The sequence below is a fragment of the Adelges cooleyi genome, unplaced genomic scaffold, assembly GCF_023614345.1.
Source record: "Adelges cooleyi isolate 19-005CV unplaced genomic scaffold, UGA_ACOO_1.1 ACOO_flye_CR_arks_rails_tigmint_CR_PRNA_21, whole genome shotgun sequence".
NCBI classification, from domain to species: Eukaryota; Metazoa; Arthropoda; class Insecta; order Hemiptera; family Adelgidae; genus Adelges; species Adelges cooleyi.
The window spans coordinates 6,818,746-6,830,307 of NW_026095871.1; the positions used below are offsets into that span (position 1 = coordinate 6,818,746).

Below are 11,562 nucleotides of genomic sequence, written 5' to 3' on the forward strand. Positions count from 1 at the left end.
GGCCTATGCGGTCGGCCGGCTATCCGGTAGACGCGCCGCGGCCGCCGCACGGTTGTTGCCGCCGCCGCAGCCGCCTGTGCCGCGGTGTAATCACAGCGCATGGGACCCTAATACGAAATACTATTAAAAGCCATTGGAAACTATTGGGCTGTCGATAGCTCGTCACTCGACCAATCGATCGGAATCGAATGGAATTATTAACAACATTGTTTGCGTCGATTTCCGTCGAAAACAGTAGAAATTCGGAAAAAACACTAACTACCTACGTATTATGGAAAAAGGTAGGAAAAAAAAAGAGTCGATACAAAAACGACGACATAGCGGCTACGCGAGGTTTGACGAGGCCGGCAAGTGTACACCGTAGGCCTCGCGTCGGTTGCAGCCGTTTGTCGTTCCTCGTTTCGATACACATACAGCCGATGAGGTGTTTTCACTTTTCCTGTTGAATGCATGAAAAAAAAAAATAAATTTTAATAAAACTGCAATTTTCGTTGTGGGCGTCATTAACATAATAATTATAATATTATTTAAAAATGGGTTTATTCGAACGATGATTTAAACAAGTAACAAACGTTAAAATTTAAATTTCCAACTATTTTTCAAAATCAATATCTCTTTGGAGTTTTTTACCCAAGTACACGAAATCATCGAATTATTTTTTATTACCAAGCTACTATTATTTTATTCCGCTTATTGTATTAATAATAATTAATGATGTGCTACAATTTCACACTGTATAAAGTTACAAGTTGAAATTTACCATTGATTATAACCAATAATGTAATTTGTAAATTTTAATGTTAAAAAAATTATCTAAAATGTTTTAGTAACATTAAAAAATATAATAATTGGCAACACTTCCGTTGGATAACTATGAACTACCACTAAGTAATTAGAATGCTAAGTAATTTAATTGTTATTTACTTTAGGAATAATGATGATTGCTGACTTGGACACAAAAACGTTTTCGGAGCAGTATGTTTTAAAACAAGCAAGGTTTCTTATATCCCCGACCAAAATTATCTGAACAATAAGTAATAAATGGCTTAATAATATTACATTCGTTATAAGTTGAATGACACACAGTGTAATACATGTAAAGTTGTATAGTTCGCTATTATAAAACTAATCATTTCCATCGTTTTATCTCTTAAACAAATGTACCAACAATGAACCACTTACCAATTTTATTTTACAGATAAAATCCACGGCCGTTTTAATAATACATTTCGTCATTTTTTTCATTGCTTAATAAATACACAATAAATGATATGAAAAATTGTTTTTAGATCGTAATTCAGAAACAATTCTAAATCTAAATTAATATAGGTATTTATAAAAAATAACATTAAAGAATACCGCCACATTGAAACGTTTATGGAAAATAAGTAATATGGTACATAATTTGAAATTTGTTTATCCAATATACATAGACACCGTACTCAAATTTTACTCTGACTCAATCCATTGGCGGAGATCAGTGAGAAGGGTTGGAAATCCTAAAAAAACCTTGCAACTTAAAATTAGTTTTTTTCGAAATACATGCATTTATTTTTTAGTGAGACATTTTTTGAAATAAAAATATAAGTTGCACTAATTTTAAGGTTTTTAGAATCCCAAGGACATCCTTGATCGCCGCCAATGTATCTAATCATAATATAAAAATATATTATAATTGGTCCAACTAAAATTATGGTTAGTCGATCGACCTAAATAGTATGTATACTTCCTTTAACTAAAACTTTATTTGGCACAACTAGAAATTCATTGTGTTTACTGGACCGACTATGTATTTTTTTTCTGTGTAATCGTGGAGAGGGAAATTTGTGATTTTCCTATCCTTATTGTAGCTTACTATGCCTGCAGTCATCTAGCCAAGAACAATGAAGTACCTATATTTCAATATAGTGTCGATAGATTATGCTAATGAAATCCATATACACCGACTGGTCGGTGCGTTGTAAGTACACCGATTTGTTTAAATCCTACGACTTGGGAGGGGTGGGGGGAGGGGAGGATTGTTTTTAATTCGCGTCACCGGGATTTGGCTTATGCCGGCCAAACCGGGTTTTATAGCGATATCATCGTCGAAGACAAACCAGCCGCGATGACCGAAACCCTTCTGGATTTTCCGGTCCGTGCGCTAATAGGATATTGAATGAATCCGGCGACTGCCGGGGGACTCGGATGATTTTCGTTTGTGCGGTTGTATAGTAAAAAAAAAAAAAACACAGTGCTTCCAAACCAGGCTGTGGGTCTGTGCCGTTTAGGAAACACGGCGGGCATACACTTTGAGCACTCCTTCGAGCAGTCAAAATCCGAGGGTCCTGCCCCGCGGTAGATGCGTATCGAATCGCGGCCGGAACGAAAGCTTTTGTGGCGGATTTTCACAATGTCGATTATGCACGGTTGCAGCACCTGTTTGGTCGGGTCTCCTATTACTCATTGCCCGCCGGCCGGTTCGGTTTTGATTGAAATTTGTATTATTATTATTATTATTGTATTTTTCTACACCGAGTTAGGGTTGCGAAACGACCGGGCTCGACGTTAAAGCCGTACTATAGCCGGCACATTTAATATCGTTTCCTACTTGTATCCTGTTTAAAGGACAACCGGGCGCACCGCAGGTCTGTGTAGTAACTATTGGTGGCCGAGGCTTTAGTTTTTAATACAATTTCAATAAAACACTTGATCAGAAATTCCAAATTCCATCCATATCACTATTTATGTCAATTGACAGGATTAAATGTTTTTAAACATAAATAAATTGTTATATTTTTTTATCTTTTAACAGGTTAGCTTTTTTTTTTAAGGGAAGATCGTTTCAATGATGGCTTGATACAAATCATTGGTTTGAGTAGATTTCGCGTTGGTACAGCTGTTTTTAAAAGACAACGTGTATCTTTTTTAATAGACAAGTATGAATTATAAAAAATTGAACTTAATGACTTGTTATAATATTGTAATTCATATAACCTGAATGTGTATTATTATGTAATTTGAACTATAGTCATAATTTTAGAGACATGTTGTATCAACTATCAAGTATTGTCTGGAAAAGATTTATGAAATTTTCACTTTTAAAATGTTTTCAAAATCTTCTAATTTTATTGGTTTTAATGTGTTTTTATCGTTAATTAATAGCCCATGCTCGGCGTATCTATCAATGTATTCTACAACTCGATTTTTATAAAATATTTGTGAGGTTAACTATGTAAGTAAAATGATCAAGAACTGGTGTGATGAATTTATTCACTTAGAACATTGTATAAAATAGTACATTAATGTACTATAGGTAATAGTGAATAGATTTAATGGGAAAAAAACAGAAATCATGTGAAACACGCATTGTACTACCCTCGTACTCTTGTGGTTATTTTCTGTTATAAATTAATTTTTTTGATTTCTTATCAGCTAATGTATTTGTCATTGTCAGCTGCAACAGAGAAACGGCATTAATATTTATCGGACGTCGCGTTGCTAATAATTTAGATGTATTAGATATGGGTTTTGCATTATGAATTTCGCGAGTTAACAGCTGCTTTTCCGAACCCCTATGCGGTAACATGTCAAAAAAAATATAAAGAAATAATAACCCTCTTTCCAAAATTATGGATTTAAGCAAACCGCGCGACATACTTGTTCTTAATCGAGATTTAATAACTAAACGCCGCAGTCGCTCACACCCCCGGCACAACATGAAAAATTACTATTTTTTTATGATTTTTTTTTTCAATTTATTTTCGAAAACACATAAACTTTTGATACGACTCAACAATATTCGATTAATCACATACGCTCGCTTACGTTTTTTAACGATAATAATAATAATAGTAATAATAATAATTAAACAAAAAAAAAAACACAAAAATTTTGATTGAATCTCCCTCTCGACTTGACAGTATAGTGGTCGACTGCCGAGCTGTTTCTGCATTGGCTTGCTGTTGGTCGTCGACTTGATTTTGAAAAAACAAAATATATTCGAAACTACTATTTTTGAAAAGACATTTTCGGAAACCATATTTCGTTTGCAAAATTTGGAAACGACTACTACCAATAAACGAGGAGGTGAGCGCAACAGTGGTCTAATCTAAAAAAAAAAAAAGTAAAAAAAATGAGATAATAGTACTATTTTATTTAGAATTTATTTTTTTGGTTGATGTGTTAAGCTACTGTTGCGTTCACCAACTCAAATACAGAATGCATAACCCTTGGAATCGCCGTTTATTTGAAACTCCATTTCCTGACCCACACGCTTAGCACTTTCTCACCGTGTCGACTTGGCTTAAATTCGTTAGATATAAGATATCAGTCTGGGGGCCGGGCCAGTTTCCAAGTTTATTCATCCCAAATTAAGTTTTTCCTTTAAGTCGTTTCCAGGATTATTGGTTCTAAGTTTATCGTTTCAAATGAATGTAGATTCCAATCAATGTCAATTCAAATAATTCCAGTTTCAAACATTGGCTTCTTGCTTTGAGTTGTCCACTTCTTCTCGACTGGTGTTTTCTAAGTCGTGGTTGTCTTTGGGACCAAGGTCGTCCTGCACCTCGGCGACGCCAGTATCTTCCAACACGGTCAGTCGGGTTTTCACTGCATTTCGAATCATACCTATAAAACACAAGCGTTAGAAGTGTGGTTTTTTAGGACACTACAAACTTGCCTAAGCATTGTCTCTCTAATTGCAATGTACCTTTTAAAATAACGACATTTTCGATACGACTTGTGTGGTCTGCTTGTAGTTGTTCCATTAACCGCGATGCGAATTCGGGGCCTAATACAAAAATGTCGGTTCGGTCGGTATTCCTAATGAGATTGAACCAAACAAAACGGTCTTACTTTCAACTGTCTTGGCGGCGGCGTCAGCGTCAGTCACCAACCCGTCTCCGATGAGATCGCCAAGTACCTCGGGAAGTAGGTTGGACACGCTTTCGGGTGTCAACAAGACGTCTTCTTGAGCTGACACAACATCTTTTGTCACTGCTTTGTCAAACCACCGAGTGTGGTCGGCCTAACAGAACAATTACACGTGTTTCATGTGTGCTAGACACAGCTGCTGATGATTTTTACTCACAGAGATCTCGGGCAGCCTTTGCGTTTCTATTTGTTCTTCGGCGGTGTGTTTCGATTGTAACGTTCTCCGGTGCCGAGCCAGAGCGTCCAACTCGTCTTCGTAAAGTATCTCCTCGATGGCTTTCTTGAAGGTGTTTTGAACCAGCGATTCGGCTACAGACGTGACCATAGTGTCGAAATCGAACAGCTGTGTGTACACGTCGTCATATAATTGACTTAAATCTAGGTATTTAAGAATGTGTGTAAACTTACATCGTTGTCGTCCACTTGGGTGGACGCGTCCATTGTGGTCGAAGTCGCTGTTCGCCAATTAGTCAGTGGTTCGCATCCGAATTCGTCGGTTTGAGCACCAAAGGTCTGCGACGACGGGTTCTCGTATAGCTGTCCAAATACAACGGTTATCGTTATAGTACTAAATAACATCGACTGACAGTATAATAGTCTCATAGAAAAATTCTTACTTCTTCCAAGTGGCTGGACGTTTGACTGTCGACGTTCTGTCGACCTCTGGACTTGGGTCCGCCCAAGTGCAAGCGCAAAGCCCGGGTCTGGTAGTCCATGGCTTTCTTTCTGGCCATCGCACGGCGCCGGGCTTCGTCGTCGCGAGTGACCGAATACTCTTTGTTTAACTGTGAAAAAAATAAAAAAATAGCCCCCGTGAGATCACATTTTTTCATATTAACAAAAGTCCGTTATCACACAAGTGTAGTGTTAGCGTTGTTTCAAAAGCCAAAAATAATTTTTAAGGAGTTAAAAAACAAAAAAAACAAAAACGTACGCCGCATGCGTAAAAGCAAGTGGCTCACCTCTGACGACAACTGTTTGGCATAACCAAAATACGGATTCCATTTGGGACGCTAAATTTCATAATAAACGTTTACAATATTATAATATGATTTGTTAAAAAAAAACATTTGAAAATCTTAACGTTTACTTAAAGTACAAAATGCTACTTACATATGGCTTTTTGGCAAAATTGCTGCCTCTGATCACTCGCTTGTCGTGCATGATGTTCGTGTAGCCCAATTGTTTGCACATGCTATACAAAAAATAAAAAAACCCAAAACACTATCAATTAATTCAATACGGTTAATTATTATGAAATTAAATTTTATATAACGCAATAAAATATTTGGAAACAATAATCTAATCTTCGATATTTTACCGTTTGAATTAAGTGCTTTAAGCATTGATTAGCCAAAAGTGTCGAACTAATTAACTATAGGACTGAGGGGGAAAAATGGAATATTTTACAACTAGTAAAATAAAAAAATAAAAACCAACAAAGTTAAATGTATTCATATTTAATGGCCAGTTCGCGTGCCGAGTTGTTAACAACCCACGTCGGGCCGGCCGCATTTCTTATGTGTGGGAGTTAAGTTTCTTAAAAAAAAAGAACAGTCCAAAGAATATAAAAAAAAGACTATTAAAATATTCTTAACGATAACGTGCGACCGCAGGTAGGACGTAAAATGGCTGCACTTTATTATTACCACAATCATTTTATAGGTCAACGATTTTTATCAGGATTTTGATGTAGAGATAAAAAACAAAAAATAAAAAACAATACAGGTGAATAACACTATAATGATTCAATATAGAAAGGTATTTGTGCAAACCGCATACTAACATCAGCTCATACATCATGTTTCAAAATTATACACTCAGAAGTTGTACATTTTTCGTTACACATAAAGTGGTTGAATTTATGTAAATAACACTACTAATAGCTTGAAATAAACTAAACGGGGTCTTCTTTGACCGGTAGGATAAAATCAGGGTCGAATATCCGACCAGACCAACGGCTAAGGTTATTATTTTTATAGCCCATGTTGTATAGCTATAGTATAGCCGTTGTGGCGCCAACGGTTAAGGCTAAACGATTTTCAACAACCTTTCTGATTTAAAATAAAAAACATAGCAAATTGTCGCTGTATTGTAGTTTGATTATAAAATAAACTACCACTCAAATTAAATTATAATACAGCAATTTGCATTGGTTTGGGTGCAATTTTTTTTTATCGTTTAAATGCAAATATTAGTCGTCAAACGCATTATTTGTACATACTTTGTAGGTAAGTGTTATTTAATAACTTTAAAAAAAACCTTATTCCGCGAAAATATCGATTAAGCTATTTCTCTGTACACATGTCAAAAATAAATATTGACAACCCTTCAATGTTTTCTTGGAGTGCTGTATTCCGTAGGTCATGGTTATTGAATGTTATTTCTAATCATATTATGATATTCATTGGATTTTGCGGATTTCCTATTTCGAAATAACATTAATTTTTATTACAAATATATAAATTTATATAAAATAAAAAATCATACAACATAATTGAACGTTGGGCTTTCTGGTACATGAAAAAAATAATGAAACTTATTTTTGTTAGCAAATAAAATAAAAGCAAATTATAAATAAAAAAAGTTCTAATCTTTACCGCATTTTTGTTTTATATTTTAATAATATTAAGTTGTCAAAATTAATTTAACTGAGACTTTTAAAAGTGAGCTAGTTTCATTTATAAATGTGTAACATAAATACATTAACGAAATGATTAAGCAATAAAACCGTCTCTAAGAGAACAGATAGGGATATTTATCAAGGGGCAAAGGATAGGCAATATCTAATCAAGGCAATACCGACTAATTTTAAGGTGAACACATTTTTCTAGTTTTAGAAGTTTTAAAGAGATTTTTCTTCGAGTTATGGCGAAAGTTAATATAAAAAAAATAACTTTCATAGAAGTCAATAATTGCTGGCGAATCTATTGGACGGATTTAAAAATGTTTTTTTAATGTATGTGAAGTTAACTATTTTTTTTTAAATGGGGCTAAAAGACCGAATTTTGATTTAGCTACTAGAAAATTAATTAAATTAATTAGAAAAAACTATAAACTAGTAAAAATATAAACGCTTATAATGAATTAAAAAAACAAAAACTCAAAATAAATAAAATATGTACCTATTAAAAATTTACATATTGATATAGGTTAGTGGAATTTTATGTCACTGTAAATTACATTTACAGCGGCAATATGTAATAGATTGCCACACTCTGCTAGTTTTTGTCCGTCTCTGGGAACGCGCAACGCGATAAATTGTGCTTTAGCGGGACGTGTATTTTCACGTTGGGCTTCGCAAAGTGGCCGTAACGGAAACGGACAGCCGAACACTTACTCGTCGGGTTCGTTTTTGCAAGGCGCGCACCGCTGATGTTGTTTGTCGTAGAGTACTCGCGGCTTGCTCGAGTACGAGTAATAGGAACGTTTGGACGCGGACCCGTTGTTGGCGGACGAGCTGCCGTCGTCGAGGCCCAGCAGGGCGGCGAGGTCGGGCGGCGGGTCCAGGAACACGCCGGTCTTGACGGTGGTGATGAATATCGGCCGCCGGACGGCCGCTCCCGGCGCCGCCGCCTGCTGCCTGTGGTGCTGCTGCAGCTTCTTCAGCTTGGCGTCCAGCTTCCGGACAAATTCGTCATGGACGTGGTCGCCGCGGCGGACGCCGCTGCCATGAACGTTTTCGGCGTCAATTACCACAAACGCGCTGCCACCGCGGACGGCGTGCATCACGCGACGTCCGGACGTCCACGTCGGCGCCAGCCCAGCGACATCGGGGCTCGTCGGGTCGAACGGCACTGGCATGACGGCGCGAAGCGGTGGCACCTTGTGCGTTGCGGTTAAGGTATTCGTGCCCGACGGTAACCGGCGGTCGGGGGTGGCACGCACGCGCCCGGATTGACCACACGCGCGGGTCAGTGGCTACCGTTTCAACCCTTTACAACCCCCTTCGGAACCTAATAATAGTGTACCCGCTATACCTATTGCACGCCAGATACAGGGTGAGGCGCAACAACGTAGACAGTAGTACATCGACATCATACACAGGACACGACTTAGGATTTAAGAACTAAGCTAGAACTATAGAGCTTAAGAACTAAGCTCTAAATAATATAACTCGAAGAAATGTGAAACGCATTTAATATAAATTTCAACCAAGGTACCACAAATAGTAGGTATAAATAGTAGTATAGACACAATAATAATAATAATAATGGGTTTAGGCGTCGACCTGAATGTTGCATTTTGTTTTTCCATTATATTATGGAAATATGCGAACATTATTATACGGTTTAAATTATAAAACCGTCGGCGTTGTGAAAACGGCTAGTGGCTGCGCAATTGAATAAAACTCGGTGAACAAAATGTATACTTTAGTATAGGTATATTCTCGATTATGTGGGTAAACGACTGGTACTTTGGTATTATTACACATAGAAAGAACAATCACCCAACCCTATGGCAATTGTGTCAAGTCGAAACGGCGTTCTTAACACCGAAACTTTGAGCGTACCCTGTTTGCAAAGGTCGAACCACCATGCATAATGCAATGCACGATGGTCGGTGGCCTCGACCGAATGTGGAATTTAATGAACCGCCTTTGAGCACGACAGAAGAACATTCAAAGGGAAAACGTCACTATTCATCTATAATATAATAATTATTGTGTTAATGTTAATAGCGCTAAGGTTTTCGGTATTGCTCGACTGCGACAAAGTCAACGACCCGCAAATGTATAATATAATATGGTCGTGTGTGGTGCAACGTTCCGTGTGGCTACTATACTTTCTTACCGAAGACCCTAAGTCCCAAAAGTTTAACTCTGAGTATTGACAAAAGAAACAAAACCATAATATATACTTAATGGTTGATACGTGCTGTTCACATAACACATTCTTATATTTTAGGGCATACCTAATAATTTTATGATCTTTGTGTTGTGTATGTTAAATAGATACGGAGAGTTAAAACAAAAAATGAAGTAAAAACTTACATCCAACTGATTGTGTAAAGTCGAGTTAATTGTTTAAAGTTAAAATTTGTGATATCCACAGGATACAGTCGATAATACATATATTATATAAATATCATGTTTATATACACCAAAAAAAAGCTACACCTTTATTACGGCTAAGGTTAATGTCTTTAAACAGCCATCCAAATGTGTAGGCGAAAGAGTAATACATTTATATATATATAGTTCACATTGACCTGGATTTAAGTTTATTGTGTCGCACGCTTTAGGGTTGATTTAACGGCTGTCACATTTGTAAAACTTAAGACAATGGATTACCATAACGGCAATAATTACTTGTATAACCATCGAGTGTAGTGTTATAATTAATTTTATGATATATCCACATTTTATTTGCAATGAAAAGTGCTTGTTAATTATACTCATTAAATAGACATTTATTTAGAGACTGGCCCAGAAACTGATGTACAGATTTAGCGCTAACTTTATATGGAATAACGTTGTTTAGCACAGTACTAATACGGTTTAGTAAATTGTGTGTTATTATTTGTCATACTCAAAGTTGTCGTTTTAAATGAACTTTTACTTGTACGGTATATAGTTTAACGATGGCGCGGGGTAGAGGTATACAGCAGCGGCTTATTTTTATAGGCTTTGTAATATTATATTGTGTAGAAACACGCGAAGTCACTATCTAGTCTATTAAGTCGGTCTGATTATAAGAAAACAGTAATTTCAAGGTTTTCATTTCGATATTGTCATGATATGTTTCTTAAGAAGGTAATGGAAATGGAATTTCGGATAATATCTTTTTTTAAGGTACCTAAATATATAATTGAAAATATACACAACCGACTGGCCATTAATATATATTATTGATAGTTCGTTATCGGATCGTTTTTTGTTAATTTAATATTTATTGGACTTTTTTATTTAGGTGTATAACACCTATAGTATAGTACAGTGGAATATTATTTATTTACTTTATAACACATTTGTGTTATCATGCTTGATGCATCGCAGCCCTTTATCTTTAACGGTATTATTATCGTTTGCACTCTGCTCAGCATCCTTAACGCCAATAGGATTTGAGGTTATTACTTATTTGTCTAAGGAATCGATGTATGTAGAATTTACCCCTTTAATGACTCGTTAAACCGTTGAACGGGTGAAAGCATGAACATTTACGGAGCCCAGCATTAGTACATAATATTAATTTGACTTGAGCTATTGAAATAAACAAAACTAATCAGATTTGATATTATTATACTACTTTTTTTTTGGAAATGCTTATTTATAATACTAATCGATATTGTGTGTATTTTTAAATAAGAAAAACACTGCAATTTTATCTGAGTACTTATACTCCTAATGGGGTGTTACTATTGAATAAATAAAATCAATCTAACTTAAAACTAAAAGATTATTATGAGAAACTATAGCAATAAGACCAATCGTCTTCAACATCTTGTTCAAAATAAGTTTTTATTTCAAAAGAACATTTATAAATAAATAGCTTTTTTAGCACTTTACCTAAATTAGCCACATTAAACCCTTTTTTTCAATACACGTAATAATATAAAACTGTCCAACAAGTCTTGTGACAAGCTACTCCCGAGTATGAATTCCCTTGTAGCATATTATGTATAGGGGTGGAAAGGCATTGGTGTATA

At 35.9% G+C, this 11,562-nt stretch overlaps 1 protein-coding gene across 1 annotated transcript; it reads right to left on the reverse strand.

Moving 5' to 3' along the window:
- Positions 1-3,803: 3,803 nt before the first annotated feature.
- Positions 3,804-8,718, reverse strand: LOC126834949 (radial spoke head protein 3 homolog B-like). Its single transcript, XM_050567203.1, has 9 exons — positions 8,255-8,718; positions 6,028-6,109; positions 5,877-5,927; positions 5,532-5,699; positions 5,323-5,451; positions 5,072-5,257; positions 4,837-5,008; positions 4,691-4,771; positions 3,804-4,608 (listed from the first exon to the last, which is right to left on the reverse strand). Exons 1-9 carry the CDS (start codon positions 8,716-8,718, stop codon positions 4,454-4,456), a joined length of 1,488 nt encoding a protein of 495 aa, XP_050423160.1. The 3' UTR covers positions 3,804-4,453.
- Between the last annotated feature and the right edge of the window lie 2,844 nt (positions 8,719-11,562).

Coding starts and splice junctions, on each gene's coding strand:
- LOC126834949 (XM_050567203.1), bottom strand. CDS start 8,718: ATGCCAGTGCCGTTCGACCCGACGAGCCCCGATGTCGCTGGGCTGGCG. Junction 6,110..8,254: donor TGCAAAAACGAACCCGACGA/GTAAGTGTTCGG, acceptor TTTTTTGTATAG/CATGTGCAAACAATTGGGCT. Junction 4,772..4,836: donor CGCCGCCAAGACAGTTGAAA/GTAAGACCGTTT, acceptor TTTTTGTATTAG/GCCCCGAATTCGCATCGCGG.